This window comes from Triturus cristatus, chromosome 2_1 (assembly GCF_964204655.1).
Source record: "Triturus cristatus chromosome 2_1, aTriCri1.1, whole genome shotgun sequence".
NCBI classification, from domain to species: Eukaryota; Metazoa; Chordata; class Amphibia; order Caudata; family Salamandridae; genus Triturus; species Triturus cristatus.
Window position 1 is genome coordinate 891,089,135 of NC_140581.1, and position 18,425 is coordinate 891,107,559.

The 18,425-nt window shown below is 48.5% G+C and overlaps 1 protein-coding gene across 2 annotated transcripts in view; it reads right to left on the reverse strand.

The window, feature by feature from the left end:
* TRPM6 (transient receptor potential cation channel subfamily M member 6) overlaps positions 1–18,425 on the reverse strand; it is a 671,614-nt gene that overhangs the window by 543,835 nt on the left and 109,354 nt on the right. For both annotated transcript variants that reach the window (XM_085633062.1, XM_085633061.1), the window contains exon 4: positions 18,177–18,357. In XM_085633062.1, coding sequence (XP_085489188.1) covers positions 18,177–18,357 — 181 coding nt within the window. The remainder of the gene's footprint in view (positions 1–18,176; positions 18,358–18,425) is intronic.

Consider the following 18,425-nt stretch of genomic DNA (forward strand, 5'->3'; position numbering starts at 1 on the left):
TCTCCAACCCCAGCACCGGCAACAACGACATCACTCCCTCACAGGACCTCTGCGACTCCCTCGCCTCGTATTTCCACCGCAAGATCACCAACATCCACAACAGCTTCGACATTTCACCCCCGCACCCATCGGTCGTACCTTCGCACCCCGCCGCCACCCTCCAGACATGGACCGAGGTGACCCCCGAAGACACGTCACGCATGATGAACACCATCCACTCCGGATCTCCGACCGACCCGTTCCCCCATCATGTTTTCAACAAGGCAGCCTCTATCATCGCACCCCAGCTCCGAGACATCATCAACACCTCCTTCAACACAGCAACTTTCCCGGAGAGCTGGAAGCACGCCGAACTCAGCGCTCTGCTGAAGAAACCAACAGCGGACCCGACCGACCTCAAGAACTTCCGCCCCATCTCGCTCCTTCCTTTCCCCGCCAAAGTCATCGAGAAGGTCGTCAACAAGCAACTGGCAGCCTTCCTCGAGACGAACGGATCCCTCGACCCATCACAGTCCGGATTCAGAGCCAACCACAGCACCGAGACCGCCCTCATCGCAGCCACCGACGACATCCGAGCCCTGCTCGACAACGGCGAAACAGCGGCACTCATCCTCCTAGACCTCTCCGCAGCATTTGACACTGTCTGCCACCGCACACTAGTCCAACGCCTCAACGACACCGGCATCCAAGGGAAGGCTCTGGAATGGATCATCTCATACCTCTCCGGCAGAACACAGAGAGTACGCCTCCCTCCGTTCCGCTCCGAGGCCACCGAAGTCATCTGCGGCGTCCCGCAAGGATCGTCGCTCAGCCCCACTCTCTTCAACATCTACATGAAACCCCTCGCTGCCATCGCACGCCAACACAACCTCAACATCATTTCCTACGCCGATGACACCCAGCTAATTCTCTCCCTCACCAGAGACCCCGACACCGCCAAAGCCAGCCTGCACGAAGGGATGACAGACGTCGCTGAATGGATGAACATCAGCCGCCTGAAACTGAACACGGACAAGACAGAAGTCCTCATCCTGGGACCATCACCCTCCGCATGGGACGACTCCTGGTGGCCCCCGGCACTAGGCACCGCACCTGAACCGACGGACCACGCACGCAACTTGGGCGTCATACTGGACTCCTCCCTATCGATGACCAGACAAGTCAACGCCGTCTCCTCAGCTTGCTTCCACAACCTCCGCATGCTCCGAAAGATCTTCCGATGGATCCCAACCGAGACCAGGAAGACGGTCACCCACGCTCTCGTCACCAGCAGACTAGACTACGGAAACACCCTCTACGCCGGTACTACGGCCAAGCTTCAGAAAAGACTTCAGCGTATCCAGAACGCCTCCGCCCGACTCATCCTGGACGTCCCCCGACGCAGCCACATCTCGTGCCACCTGAGAGACCTGCACTGGCTCCCGGTCAACAAGAGGATCACGTTCAGACTCCTCACCCACGCACACAAGTCCCTCCACGACCTAGGCCCAGGGTACCTCAACAGCCGCCTCACCTTCTACACGCCCACCCGCCGGCTACGTTCCGCTAACCTCGCCCTCGCCGTCATCCCTCGCATCCAGAGAGCCACCCCTGGAGGAAGGTCATTCTCCTACCTGGCAGCTAAGACTTGGAACTCCCTACCCGTCCATCTGCGGATGACCCAGGACCACCTGGCCTTCAGGAAACAGCTCAAGACCTGGTTGTTCGAGCAGTAGCAGACCCCCTTCCCCAAGCGCCTTGAGACCCTTACGGGTGAGTAGTGCGCGATATAAGTTCCATGATTGATTGATTGATTGATTGATTGACTTCATGTTGGCAGTGCAAGCGGCGAGAAGAGAATTTCTGCCTGCCAAATGAGCACTCCAGCCCTGCTCTCTCCTACCAAGCTCAGACTCACACATCAAGGGAAAATACAAACATTCACAGATCTGACGGTCACGATGAAACTAGACAAGCAAATCGGCAAGAGCAGGTGTGCCTCATCCAAGTCCCCCCGCTCATCGGAGGAAGCCCGTACTAATGATAATGACTGAGAATGGCAGAATCTACACTTTAAAAGACTGCCACCAGTGTGCGGAAGTAAGACTGAACTGTGGCGGCGGTTTGTTCTGAGTGGCACTGGCTGACGAGGCACGGTCAGCACATGTTTAAAATATGATGAACCTTAATTAACCGCTCAATCACCCTAGTCATGGTGACAGGGTCATACGCCAGGTGTTCCATGGCCCCATGGCACAATCCCCTTTATTATGCTGTTGGGTTAAGTGGGAATTGGGAGGTGGGAGGGAACAATGTCTCAACCTGATTGGGGGGCTGGAGTGGAAGGGGGAGTTTGACCATTGCAATGTTTCTCATTTTGTGGGATATTCAGGGGATACAATGGGGGAGGGACGGTCACACAAGCCCGACTATCCGAGATGACACATAGACTGATTGAACCCAATGCAGACTTCTCAGGCCATACTAGCACTAAAGTCGATCACAACGCTGATGACCCAGACTCCCGGGTACGAGTTAAAATGGGAAAGAGCATAGCTACATTTTACCAAGATGGTAGGCATCAGATGTCTCACTTGGAATATAAGAGGCCTGAATGACTATTGCAAATCCCGACTTGTGCATGCTTACCTAGTAAGACATAACATTGATATATGTCCCCTGTAGGAGACACATATGACTGCTGGCACTCCCACTAGATTGCAAGCCCAATGGTGGGGGTAGACACACTCCTCGCTGTACTCAAATTATAGTAGGGGAGTCACCCTGCTGATCAAAAATGATGTGCCATGGCACACTACACAACTTCACATTGACAAAGAGGGCAGCTACATAATTGCAGTAGGCACGCTATACAAAAAGGCCATGAAATTGATAGCTATGTATGGACCAAATGTAGATGACCCGGAGTTCTTCCTGAATGTGTGCAGACAGGCAGCAAACTCTGGCCTGGGAATGGTGCTCTGGAGGGAACACTTTAATGTGGCGCTAGAGGGGGCACTGGACAGGTCTGGTACACGACGAACAAGTCCACGGGTGGCCGGGTCACTCAATACAATAATGTTGGACAACTTACTCACAGACGCCTGGTGGCACGCCCACCCAATCACACATGAGGGACCATGCTTTCCTCCTCCTCATGGTCACATCTCAACTACTGTTTCATCTCCAGGGTTGCAACTGCAGAGACAACAGAGATCAAGCACCTCCCGCACACGCTCTCTGGCCATGCGCTGGTGTTGCTAATGCTTCAAATCCTGCAGATCATTCCCCGTGCTTTCACTTGGCTGCTCCCCCTGAATGCGCTACCAGATGCAGCCTTCAAGGAGGGTATCTGCGCAGCGATCACGGACTACTTTGCGCGACTGCTTGGTCAATTAGGACTAAGCTATGAATTTATCCAGAAAATTTGCCTCTTGTACACCCTCCCAACGGTGCGTACCCGACTAAACGGCAGTATCTCAGAACCAATCAACATCACCCAGGGCACAAGACAGGGATACCCATTGACCCCGCTCTTGTTCGCTATAGCCATGGAACCACTGGCAGCCAGGCTACTGCAGCATCATGCAGAGTGGGGCATTAGCTTCAAGTCCCGAGGCCTCATAGTGTCCATGTATACTGATGACGTGGCTCATATGTCCGCGATCACACATCTAATCTGGAACCGGTTACACGCAAGGTGATACGCTATGGCAGACACTCTGGCATCCAGAATAACTGGTCTAAGTCAATCCTATTTCCACTGAAAGATACCACCAAACCGTACGCAACTGAATACCCTCTAAAATGGGCATTGGAACCATTTAAATATCTGGGCATATGACTTGGCAGAGAGCCAGCGGTGGTATGGACAGCAAACAACAGCAGTGCCATGGATTGGCTGGAGGCCCGAATCCAATTGTGGACTAAACCACCTCTGTCACTGGCGGGCCGCATAGCCATTGCCAAAATGGTAATACTGCCAACATTTCCATACCTTTTTGTAAATATTCTAACCCTCCTCACGGCTCAATTCCTCAAAGGGCTGCGATCAGGGGGCGTGGCTTCGGCGCAGATGGAAATGGCGGCGCTTTAGGAAAGCTCCAAATCCCAGGTCCCTAAAACCCAGAAAATCCGCACTTCGAGCCAGACAATAGCAATATTAATGCCTGAATAGTATACAGGACTGCCGGAGGCTTCATCAGCGGCAAGTTAGACCAAGAATTGTATCGGAAGACCCCCGATCTGAAGTCAATCTCGGTGGCCAGGGTGCAGGGTACAGTGAACGGGGTGCGGCCATTGTCGGAACGCCGGAGTGAGAGGAGCAGGAGAGACGGCGCTCTGGTACAGGGGGCTTAGTCGGCAGAGGCTCTACTGTGGAAAAACTAAAAATACCGGTGTGAGGGCGACACATGACATGGCAGCCCTGCGGCGAGAGGCACAGCTACTCTCCCCGCCCGGCCTTATCCGCCAGTGAAGCACGACCGGGCCTGGTGGCCCTTTATGAGGGCGCAACACTTGCCTTCTGGAATCTGGAGGAGTAAATCGATGCCTGGAGGACGGCTGGGGGAACAATGGGGGCTCCTTTTTCCATCAGATGCCACCTGCCATCGCGTCGTGGCCGGACGGACGGCCTGGCTGGACACCACCGTTCTCGAATCTGGGACCTGGCAGACTACTGCGGTGGCCAAAAGGGGGACTGGAGGACAAATTGGAGGGCCCGAAAGTGAGAGGTACTTTTTGAAAAGGCGGCGGTACACCGCTGTGGCACCATGGTGCTCCGGCTGACGAGGGCCGCTGGTCCGAGGACACTGTCAGCGTATGTGGCGCAGTTACTCACCACCCTTGAAGCAAGAGGGCTCTGTTCTAGACGCTGATGCCCGGGAGGACAAGGCAACGGCTAGGGGCAACAGAGGGACTGAATGAAGGGCTCCAGCTCCAGTCTGAGGTGCGGACGGGGCATCGCCTTCGCACCATACAATGCCAGCAGGAGAGGCAAGGCCCGTAGGCGACAGGGTAGAAGCAAGCGGCGTACAGAGGCCTACCGGGTGGGTACGAAGTACAGAGCGGCACTTCCCGGCTGGTGGGAGTCACCCCGGCTTAGTAGATCTGACAGTTGGAATAGTAGAACTCCACAACCTAGAGAACAGAATTGGCAGTATATAGGGAGGGTGCTCAATAGAGGGACAGCGGGTGAGCATTGGAGGAACAGGGCCCGAGGTGGCATGAGAAGCACAAAGGTTCTACTTCCTGAACATACAAAGGGGAACAGGCCTCAGTTCCGGTGACAAGAGACGAGACGAACGGTTAGACCTTCAGACCCGGAGTCTCGGAACACCAGGAGATTGAGGTGACCAAGCGAATGAAACCCAAAGGACAAGCAGGGGCACAGTCGAACAATATGTATAAATATGCGGTGCCACTCCAGACTGCGACAACAGCCAGATGGACAGACGGAACCCTCGCTCAGTGCGATCATGGCGGCAATTGCAGACCTCAAGGGCACGATTGAACCTAAAATAGATATGGTAACTGTGGACGTCAATCTTCTGAGAGCAGACTTTAGGAAAATTTGTACAAAGTAGCCGCCACCATGCAAGAGGTGGCCCAATTACAGACTAGCACGAAGAGCCTGGAGGAACAAGTTCAGATCCTCACAAAACAACAAGATGCCATGGCAGCTAAGTTGGAGGACCAGGAGGGACGGGCACGCAGGAACAATATCGGAGTGGTAGGGCTGCCGGAGAGTATGCAGAGACCTAGTATTGACCTGTTTCTGGAGGACTTGATCCTGAACCATCTTAAACTGAAATGTCTTTCCACGTACTTTACAATTGAACGCGCGCACAGGGCTCCCATCCCTAAGCCCAAACCCGGCACTCTACGAAGGACAATCATTGCCAGGATTCTCAATTTCAGAGATCGAGATGCCCTCCTACAAATGGCATGCCACAATGGGGGCTTGCATCATGGGAATGCAGTAATCCGTTTCTTCCCTGATTTTACATTAAACATGCAACGGCAAAGACACGCCTTCGAGTCTGTAAGAAAAGACCTGCGAGCCACAGAACTTAAGTAATCCATGATGTTTCCAGCCAAGTTGAGAGTTGAAGACGAAGGGAAAACATTGTTCTTCAGCTCCCCAGAGGCAGCCATGGAATGGCTGGAGGGGTGGTGCAGCGTAGGCCCAAAGACTCAATGGGGAAGGTGGCGGGAGCAGCATAGGATGACAAGAGACGAATCAGACAGAGAGAGTGGGCAGTAACTGAATGGGAGAACGATGGAGGGTCTGGAAGAGGGGACTTCGACGTGTGCTGAGTCGAAGACTGTGTAAATCAGGTTTTAATGTTGAGTGGAGAGTAATGCAGAGAGCACGAACTATCAATCATTGAGACTTTCGGTATACTGTATATCCGTAAAATTGCTATTGCATGCGTATATACGTATTATGCAGGGGAGTGGGATCCTGGAGGAGGGGCTATAACAGCCCGGCACCGACCAACTCCATTTTGGTTTCTTGTTAGGGGTGACAGGCACTCTGCACGTTGGGGAGGTGGGAGTTGCAATACCCATCAGCAGGGCAGCAGGGAGGGGTATATGTTACCACGGGGATTGTTTTGTTTTGTAAGGTTTTGTTATTGTATCGTTAGTTTCACATCAGTGCGCAGTCAAGGTAATGGGTTGACACAACTTGCTAGTCATAGGATGAGACACTTCATGCATGTATGGGGACGCATGGGAGGGTAGTATTGCAGAGAACGGAGCCGACAACTGAAGTGGGCCGCAGGGAGGGATACTCGGGGCTACTAGCCCTACCTTTTTGTCATTTTGTCATGGAATGTTAATGGCCTAGGGAGTCGTATTAAGAGAAGTATAGTACTACAATGCATGCATAGACACTGCCCAGGAGTGGCGCAGCTACAGAAAACGCACCATAAGGGCCACAGATATTGTGTGCTAGATAGATACGGGTACTAACTGGTGGCACATGTGGGCTACACGGCTGGCTCACACGGAGTGGGGATACAGTCAAAACGGGTCTCCCTTTGGTGGTTGGGAAAATATGGCATGATCTCCTTGGGAGGTATGTGGCCCTCACAGGGACATGGGAAGGACAAACGGTTAATATTGTCTCTTGTTATATACCGTCGGCAATGTGGTCCGAGGCATTTGCAGCGCTGGAGACCTTACTAGTCGATCTTCCACAGGGACTCTTAGTACTGGGTGGTGACATGAACTCTGTCCACACTCCGGGGCTTGACAGAGAATCCACATCACTTAGAAACAGAGGGGCGTTCGTTGAAGCAATGGGTCTGAAAGACCTCTGGCGACTGCATAACCCAAACACTCGCCAATACACCTTTTACTCAGCTGCGCATGGTAGCTACTCTAGACTTGATCGTATTCTGACGCACAGAGGTGAAGAGGCATGATTCTCAGGCACCAGAATTGGTCCACGGGGCATTTCAGACTAATCACCAGTGGAAGTAAGGGTGAGGGAACCGACTCGAAATTGTGCCTTGCCACCCAGGCTGAATTCATGGTTCTTTAAGAACAAAGAAAATGCTCAAAATGTCCAGGAGCGGGCTCAACTCTACTTCCAAGATAACGAGGGAACAGTTGAGGAGGCATTTAAACCAGTCATGAGGAGTCATGTCCAGGACTGCATAGGAGTTAATAACAAAGAAAAGAGACTGAAATGGGATAAACTAGAGGCGACGACAATGGAAATGGAGGCTACCTACCTGGAGGATGGGAGAACTGACACTGAATTAGCACACCGACTAGAACTTAAGAGGCAGGAACTAAAGGACATGGCGAATAATGCCGCAAGATCGGCTGCACTCACTACACAGAGGCATATATATGACCTGGGAGATAAAGCCAACAAAATTATTGCCTGGTTAGAAAAGAGAGACAGGGAAAGGAGTTGGGTGGCAGAAATACGCGACAAAAGTGGTCAGGCATATTCTACTGGAGAGGATGTGACTCGGGTTTTATTATTTTATCAGGGACTATTATGAGGAATTATAGGAGTCCAACCCTGCTAGGTCAGCCATAAATTGTTATGAACTACTAGAGGAGATGAGGCTACAGGTATTGTCGGAAGAGGACAGAGAAGGTATCGATAAGGACATAACCACCGAGGAAATAGTAGCTGCCATACAAGACCTACAGCCAGGGAAGCCACCGGGACCAAACGGTTTACCGGTGGAACTCTTCAAATGCACAGCGAAAACAGTGGCCCCATATCTCTTAGGCATGTTTAATGAGGCGAGAGAGCGGGGATGTTTACCGGTTGATCAGCGGGCAGCAACTATTGTGGTAATCCCCAAGGCGGGCAAACCTGCAGACCAGTGCACCTCGTACCGGCCGATATCCTTGTTAAATATCCTTGTTAAATATGGAGGGTAAAATACTGGCCAAGGTACTGGTCAATTGACTCCTAGTCCCCATTATGACTTTGATAAACCCAGACCAATCGGGCTTTATGTCCCACAGAAGTACCAGGCTTAATCTTCGACGACTCTATGGAGGGATGCACCTGGTAAAGACCAATCAAGGGGTTGAGGCAGCACTCCTGCCTCTGGACGCCCACATGGCATTTGATAGTATAGAGTGGCATTACCTGTTTGAGGTCCTAAACGGTTTGGCCCACGGTTCCAGTCATGGGTTAAGTTGCTGTACACGCAGCCCCTAGCGAGAGTCACATTTAACGGCGCAATGTCCCGTACCTTCGCTCTCCATAAGGACACACAACAGGGGTGCCCTCTTTTGCCGATCCTATTCGCATTGGTGCTCAAGCCACTGGCGGCATGGGTGAGAGGGAACCCGGTAATTACCGGCATCTACGGGGGAGAACAATGGGAAGAGAGGATATCGCTATGTGCAGACGATGTCCTTCTCTACACGATGAGAGCAAGGTTCACAATAAACCGGCTACTGCAGATTTTTTAAACTCTTTGAAAGGTACTCAGGATACCAGATTAACTGGGATAAGTCCCTCCTGTATATGCTATCGGACGGACCACCTCCAATACTCAGTGCTGACAATAGGTCGCAGGTCAAAGATAGTTTTAAATACTTGGGCATGCAAATTGCCAAAACAGACGCAGGATTTCTGGCCGGGAATTTACAACCACAACTGGAACGCTTACAAAGAGACATCGCCCACTGGAGGAAACTGCTGATATCTCTTATGGGGAGAGCTGTCCTCTTTAAGATGATGTCATTACCACGAATACTCTATGTTGTACAGAACACCCCTTGTCTGATACCTGACAAATTTTTCAAAGATGTGGATAGTGAATTAAGAACATTACTGTGGGATGGTGGGGGTGCGAGAATTGCATTAGCCAAATTACAGAAAGGAGTCTACGAGGGTGGTTTGGCCATTCCTGATCTACAAAATTACTACTGGGCCTCACACCTAATGGTAATCAATGACTGGGTATTTGCAGATAGGAATGACCCGGCATACAGAGTGGATCACTGGGCAATGGGGACCAGAGGGCACTTGACAGCGCTATATAGTTGGGGGAAAAAAGGAGACATACCATCCCATACACGGATAGTAGTAAATGTGTGGACGAAGGCTAATCGATTTTTGGGTTGGGCCAATAGACCGACAGAACACACCCCCCTATGGGAAAGTGATACACTTCAGGAAGTGGGTAGGCTACAGGGTTTCGGTAAATGGAAATTGGTAGCTATAGTGCGCCTAGGAAATGTATGACGGAGACAGGCCATGCTTACGTTCCCAGAACTACAGAAAGAATTTCAATTAGCGGACACAGAACACTACAGGTACTTGCAGATGAAACACGCACTGGTCAGGCACCTTAAGGAGGTGGAGCAGATACTAGAGTACAGTCCGCTAGAGGACAGATTACTACTGGATCTCATTCCGGAAAAAGCGCTATCATACACCTATAAGAAGATTATTAATAATGCCCTGGAATTCCCTATGAAGCTAAGGGAGACCTGGAAATCCGATGTGGGCCTGCTAGAAGACGACGACTGAGTGGAGGTGGTGCAAAGCCCTAGAGAGGTGGCGATCAAGGCAAGGTTTAGACTAGTCCAACTGCAAATCCTACACAGGTCTTACTCCACCAGTGTACTGATGTTCCAGCTGGGCGCATACCGACAGAAAATTGTCAGAGGGGGTGTGTTAGACCTGGCATCATTGGCATGAGTCTCTCCTCCATTTTTTTTCTGTTTGCCTCCTCTGTTTACGATGTTTTTGCCGGTTTATTGCTTTGGGCACTGTGCCACTGCTGATCAGTGCCACAGTGCAAGTGCTCCCTATGTTAAATTGTTACATTGATTAGTGTTACCATGATTGGCTTGGTTGACTTACTGTTCAGTCCCTAGTCTAGTGCACTGCGGGTGCCAAGGGTATGTAAGTTAACTGCTGCTGGTGGGCTTGCAGCACTGGTTGTGCCACCCACAGAAGCAGCTTGTAAAATGTGTCTCAGGCCTGCCACCGCAGAGCCTGCGTGCAGTCCCTGACTGCCATGTCGACTTGGCAAGGAAACCTACTTGCCAGTCTCTAAAACCTTCACTTTGCCACATTTCAGACACCTCTATGGTAAGCCCTAGGGCTGGGTGCATTGTGGGTAAAAGGTAGGTCATGCCCCGATGTGTGTGGCATGACCTAATAGTGAATTACAGCCATTTTCGTTTTTCACTATTGAAGGGCTACCTGCCTCCAATAGGCCAGACTGGGCAGACTGATTATTAACTCCATTATAATCTATCTGACTCAGGGAGCATGGTAGCAGGTCGAGTTTAGTATCCCTGAACTCAGAATTTAATAACACACCCTTTAGGATGGATGGTTTTTAGATTCTGTGTTTGAAAATAGCCCTTTTAGAAAGTGGCTATTTTCTTGTCCAACTATCCACCGGTCTCTGCTGGTTTGGTGTGTGTGTCAGGGGCTGGGTGGCTCCAGAGGTCTGAATGAGTCAGTGTGGGGTGAATGAGGCATTTACACATAGAGTGAGGGAAGAGTAGCCTGCCCTGCCTGACACAATACTGGCTCCACCTCCTGCTGGGCGACTGATAGCCCTGCTCCTGCCAGTGACAATACTGGCTCCGCCTCCTGCTGGGCGGCTGAGGACTCTGCCCTGCTCAGTGAATAGGCCAGGTGCCTCTGCCTGGCAACACCCACAACGAACCTGAGATGGGGGGAATTTCCCTGCTTGGACAAAGGTAACAAAGGAGAAAAGGGGTATAAGAGAAGGACCCCTGAACCAAAGACTCAGATTACTTCTGACAAGGAAACCTGTACCAAGGACAAGAAGCCTGCTGATCTAAGGACTTGCCTCCCCTTTCTGCCAGAGTGCTGTTTTGCTGTGGAGGAACCTGAAAGCTGCTTCTTTATTTTTGCCAAGGAACAAGGAGAGAGGAACTTGGTGTGTACTCTCTAAAAGCTTGCTGGAAAATCTCCAAGGGCTGGAAGAGTGCCAGTCTCCTGTTGAAGTCACAGGGCCAAAGGACTTCACCATCTACTGAATTGCTGAATTGCTGGAAAGTGTTGTTTCCAGTACACAAGGGAAAATCTGCAGTCTCGACGCCGCCGACGCCGCCGACACCGCCGAATCCAGCTCGACATCGTGAGTAACGGCTCCAGTGTCCCGAGCCTTCGACGCCGGCCGCCGGGCCCGATCGACGCCAGCAGCATCGCCAGTGAGCAGTGGGTATCGGCCCCAGTTCCAAGTGACCCCGTCTCGACGCCGGTATCGACGCCAGTGAGGAGTGAGTATCGGCTCCACCTCCAAGCGACCCCGTCCCGACGCCGCTGCTGATCGCATCGACTCGACGCCCTTCTCGACGCCGTGAGCGCTGCTCCGGCCCGACATCCCTCGACACCGCTGCGGATTGACCCGACTCCGAGGCACGATCGACGCCGACCTCGACGCCGACCTCTCGACGCCGTGGATCATCGTTTTCCTCATTTCTCAAGGTACTGTACTTGTGGGGTCTGTTGCAACTCCAGGCTCGACGTAGCGCTCCTCGCGGTCGACGCCGAACCTTGGGAATATCGTAGACTCGACATCGTGTGACTCCTGTCGGGGCCACATTGTTGCCAAAAAACTGTGTTTCAGAAGAATACTTAATTCTGTTGCTAAAGAACTATTTGCCAAGAAGAAATCTTACCTGAACTATTATTTTTTTCCTTCCAAAGAGTATTTATTAAGACTGTGGTATATTTTTGTCGTTATTTGGTCTTGTGCTAAGCCTTATATAAAAATACTATTTTTATAATAACTTCTGTGTCGTGTCCATCTGTAGTGTATTCACTTTATTACTGTATGTGGTCATAAATGCTTAACACACTGCCTCTGAGATAAGCCTGTCTGCTCTGCCAATCTACCAAGGGGGTAGCAGGGGTAATCTGAGTGTGTAATCCAATTCCCTGACTAGAGTTGGTTGGTCCCTATTTGTCAGAAGTGTATACCTCTGCCAACTAGAGACCGCCGGTTCTAACAGGGTGCAATCAGAGGAGTACCTTCTTTCATATTATATGGGAATGCCCGATCATACAGCGGTATTGGCGGGGGGTGACGTGGATAATGTCGAAAGTCGTGGGGCAGGAAGTTCCCATCGATGCCAGGTGGCATGTGTTATGCATATCGGGGGAACAGACGTGGCCTAAATATCAACAAATCTGGCTGCTAGTGGCAGCAATGGTGGCCGAAAGAAACATTGCCGGGGCCTGGGGAGCCATACAGCCACCGACAGTGAAACTTTGGAAGAGGGATGTGGACTGGTGATGTGCGGCCGAAAAAACAGTTTATGAAGGCAGGGGGTGTCACAAGAAATGGGAAAAAGTGTGGCGGCTCTTGGAAGTATACAGGGGCAACTGGGAGGTACCTGAAGGCCCAGAACGGAAGGGTGTGGTGGGCAGGGGGTGTTTTGAGATGGGAACTGGACTGGATAGCTGAGTGTGTCACGACGTTCATATGTAACAGAAAATGCACTACGGAAATAATGATGTATTAACGAATATTGCCTGGCAGGATGTTGTGTATTGAAACTGATGAATTTTTAATAAAACATCCAACATGATAACGCTTGCATGGGCGAGTAAACACCTGATGGTGGCCTACAAAAAGTTGGCTCTGCCACCCAGACTGAGAGGCCTAAGGGCACTAGACATGCAGCTATATGCACTATGTGCCTAAGTGCAGTTCTTGCATTACTGGCTACACCCTACCCCCTTCTAGCCCTACGTATCGATTGAGCATGACCAAGCAATGCCACTGCCTCTGACAACTGTGGTGTTTCAACTATATAAAGCCCCTAGAGGGGAGGTTAACACCCTAGAGTGTCTTTGATGGGTGTGGGATGGCCACCGCAAACGGGCCGGCTGCACAACCTTATATGTGCCCTCTATATCCGTGACTGACAACCCCCTACTTCCACTACTGCAGGAAAGAGGCGCTGCAAGATGTGCGGAGGCACGCAGTATGAAGAAATTTGCAGATTTATACCCAGAGCGCGAGTTTCTATCCAGCCTGGCCGCCACGAGCGCGATTTCACAGACATTCTCAGACACACTGCTGTATTCTCAAATCAGAGCACACTATCGGGAAACTTCTTACAGATCCCCCCGCCCACCACCGACACTTACTGCGCTAGAGTACGTACATGCAACAGCTTCACCACGCAAGTTCATTACTCAATTATACCTACTAACACAAAGAGCAACTGCAACTGACACCTGAGGGGCCCGGAAGGCAAGGGAGAAAGGGGTTCTACGATAATAGAGACGCAATGGTCCTATTGCTGTGCCAAAATAGAGAAATTATCTTCCAACTACGGGCTACAACTGATACACTTTTATTACCTACACAGAACCTACCGTACACCAACACAACTACACAAAATGGGACTGACTGCAGATCCACGCTGCTTTCACTGCCGGAGGTCAGAGGCTACTTTCCTACACTTAGCATGGTCCTGTCCTAGGATAGCGGGCTTCACTGGGGAGATGTAGATGACTCACGGCTATGTTGTTCTTACTAGCAATACGTAGGGTGGCGATACACTGGGGGAGGCAACCGGTCCCAACGACGAGGGCCTGGATGGCAGACATTTTACCTTGCCATGAGCTGTTGACGACATACTGGGACATGATGCCCCTAGCTGCACGGCCTAAGGATATTTGGTAGCCTTTTGTGGCTTACCTCAGGCAGGGAGACACGGGCAGGATGCACGCAATGAACACAGACACCCCCCCAGATGGAAGTTGAGAGGGCCTGTTGAGACCAACCTGCAGTGGCTGTACTACCACTAGCCAGGCTTTGACATCATAAAGAGACGGGAGCGTTAATTGTCAGTATGGTTCAATAACATAGCAAAATCCATATTGTATAGATTGAGCATGCTGTCTTATATCACATACAATGAGTACAAAGATACAATGTAACAGGGTCAAGTGTGACTATGTTGGGTGGGGGGGATTTGTTAGTGTTTAAAAATCAATAAAGAAAATAACAATAAAAAAGCTGCAAATGTAATCTATTTAAATAGCATTTATCTTGTGTGTTAGTAACATTTATCAAGTAGACTTGAATCACCTGAAGCATTGGCCCCATGCAATACCTCTGCAATACCTAGTCTTGGTTCTTTCTCGCTGCTCTCTTAGGGCATCCATTTTCCCCAAAAATACAGTTTTAAGCTCTTTTTTCTAAATTGCAGGATGCCAGTGGGGACCAAGACACTAAGGTTACCCCGCCATTCCTGTAATATTCCATCCACAAACTGCAACCATGGGATTTTTTTGTGATGATCAAGTTCTAGACAACCTCTTATGATGTCTCTAGTGAACTTGGTGCCGTTTTTCTCCAAATACTATCCCACTTAGTCAATGGTGAATGGAACCTTCTATGTTTGTTAGATCAAGTTACGTATTAGTAATGTAGGATGGGGTTGATTTAGGAAGTGCCAAAACCCTGCCTAGGAAATGAATTTCCTGTATCTGAATGATGTTACAATTTGTTTTGCCCCATACTGGTGCTCCATACAGTGCAGCTGGAAGGCATTTAGTATTATATAATTTCACAAGCTCTCTAATGGGTTTGCTGATTATTTTGTTAGCAAATCTAAACACCCCTTCGATAGATCCTAATGAATTTTAAATTTGCGGTTTGAGCATGTGGTCCCCAATGTCTTCCTGTGAAAACAGAATGCCCAAATAATTGAAGGTCTTCACTTGCTCAAGTTTGCCTCCTGCGGCAAAATAGCTTTTGCCCTGTTTTCCCTCCTACCATAGTCCATGGTGTAGGTTTTTGTTAATTTCAGTTTTAGGTCTCTGCCCTCCATAAAAGCTACAAAGTTATTAATCAAGAGCTGAAGGCTGTTTGCCGTCCAAGACAACAATACCACGTCATCTGCATATAATAAAATTGGGGTGACATGGGAACCTAATCCTGGGTGAATGTGTTTTTACCCCCTGTAACAAACCATCTACCCAGTTAATGTATAATAAAAATAAAAATGGGGCGAGGAGAGGACGCATTCCTAATTTTTCCCAAAATGTACGCAGGCTGTAAGAGATGAAAAAAATTGTGAGAGATGGCATATGATGTCTGCTGGAGCTCCCATATCCACTGGGGTTTGCAAGAGTTTTGTGTGATTCACTCACTCAAACACACTACTGACATCTGTGAAACAGAGTAGAATGCACCCCTGATGTGCCAAGGTATAGTTACTTACTATTAGATACAGATTAATACCCTGTTCCATTGTGCCAATTTCCTTTCTAAATCCATATTGGGAATCTGTCAGAATGTGATTTTCCTGGGTCCATGTTTCCAAACTGCCTAATATTACCCTCCCCATTATTTTTACAGAAGAATCTAGTAATGAGATTGGACAGTAGCATCTAGCGTCACCTCTGCCCCCCACCCCCCTTAAATATAGGTACAATGATACTATCCCTCGAGTGCTCCGAAAAGTAACCGTCTGCTGCAGCATTACAGACCTGGGTTAAGATCGGCACCCATACCAGTATACTAGATTTGAAAGCGTCAGCTGGGGCTCTGCCTGACATCTTTCCTAGGAAACTTTTGTGTAGGGCTACAGTAACTTCTTCAATATCAACTAGAATCACGGGTACTAACATCAATACATCAGATGGATCTCTGATTGGAAGGACAGCAACATTTTCTAGGTTGAAGATCCCTCCAAAATGGGAGGTCTAAGCTTCTGTAGTGACTGAGACCACAGTGGAGGGCATCTCATTATATTTAAGAAAGGGGAAATTGATTTTTTTCCAGAGCAAGTTACTATCCCCAGTGTCCGCTGCATGTTCTAAATTTACCCAAACCTGTTCCTGGAGTTCCCTTTTCCTTGTAAATCGCACTAACTTATAGTTCCTTCTTAGCTTGTTTACTTCCCCCTATCTCTTGGGGCTTCCTGTAGTGTATTCCGAAGGGTCTGATTTGTTCTAGAGCAGGCGCTATCAAACCATCCCTTGGCCTTTCTACTTTCCCTGGATCCTTCACCTGGATTTTCAATTAATCTGCAATTGCTGATACAATATTGTGAAAAGGCGCCAGCAGTTCTTCACAGTTGATCCCCATTGAGTGCTGGTATTGAAAGCTACCCAGTTCTCTTCAACAAGTGTTTCTGTTAGTTTTTCCTTGTTTATGCCTTACCATTTTAAACTAACGCCATTTCTGCCCACATTTTCAATAGGTAATTACGATCCAACACCCATTATTTTATTATATGTCCTATTAAGTGTAAGCTTAAATACCAAATGATCGCTGAGTACAGTGGGTTCTAGCGTATGAAAATTGCACAGGATAATTTATTTACTGAGATCATAATGTGGTCGATAGTAGAACAATGGTTGTTTCCATGAAATGTACACAGTAAAACTCCAGTTTGTTCTACTTCCTGCTCAATCAGTTCCATAATTAATCTATACATAAGTTAATTTAAAGACCGCTCTTGGGAAGTGCATTTGTTCTTTACAATAATAGTTTGTGTAGCCACATACTATACTAGAAGAGCAATTACATTTACTCCTATTTAAATCACCCACCCAAATATACATGTAATCAACACCAGTTTTCTTTGCATATTACCTCATTCTCTTATTCAATTTCATGACAACAGTGTAATGTGTACTATTAAACACATTGTCATAGACATTTATCAAAATGACCTCATACTTTAGATCAATTAGCAGGTGTGCCAGGTGATAATAAGGAAAGCTATGAATTTTTTTTTTACGGTTATGGAAGCTAAGGTTGAAATAAGCATCACCAGGCCTTATTTTGCTCGCCCACAGCCTGAAGGAGTACTATGGGTGAGTATGGATATAGCCTTAGATATGGAAATCTTCACTGAGCCAGGCTTCCTGCAGGCTAATTATGTGGGCAGAGTTTATGAAGTTCAGCCACCCAGGATTCCCTAATCTACTCTTCACCCCCACAACATTCCATGTTTTTAGTACTAGGTAATCTATGGGGTTATTCTCTTCACCCGGCCTGCGCCCTGTACCACCAATGCCAGTCTCTACTGCTAGGGCTTTGTCACAGATATATATCGAATTTACTTCCTCCCATCAATCCTGTTCATCTAAGTGGGTAACGGGGCAAATCTATTTACGGAAATGAACCAAGTCAAATCAATATCAAAGTCTGGTGAACATTCACAAACCCATAAGTTTGTGTTTCTTTGACAAATATTTTCTGGTACTTTTCCACCATGAAAAAGCTTATATATCTGCATGATCAACAGCAGCAGTAAATGTCTTTCCAAAATAGTATGGGGGAGAACCTTCTAAGAGTTAATGGGGTGTAGAGATGGAGCCTTCTATGGAGGAGAAATATTTTCCCCACAGAGAAATCAAAAAGGTTCACCAGTGCAAATTCAGTTTTGAGTTACATTTGTGCTTGCAAAAATGTATACCGGTTATGTTCCCTTATTGAGAAGAGGTTACTCATCTGAGTACTCTTGGGAATGTGACACTATCATGTATTTTCTGGCCAATTAGAGTTATACTTTCTGAGACAATAAACATTTTTAAAGTTTCTTTAAAATGAGTATTAATTTTCCAACTTTTACCAAGGCATTTAGTAAATCAAACACAGGTTACTCCTTATGTAAAAACATTTCCATAACCTGCTTAAAAATTTAGAAAAATATTGATAGAGAGGTATTATGTATCATACCTTTGCATGGTACGTATGGTCTCCATCTTGGAAGTTGATGGTACCAAAAGCATCAGTAGGACTTGTTTTAGTGTGCTTCTCTATAAACCATTCTTCATCCTCTCTATCTTGTGTACATGTGTAGACTGGCCAACCATTATCTAATTCTGGGTGATCCCCAATGAGTCTCCCACAGCAACATCTGGAAAGATAGAAAGAACTGTTATTTTTACTAAATTAGACATAAAATATACTCATCATATTGTTACA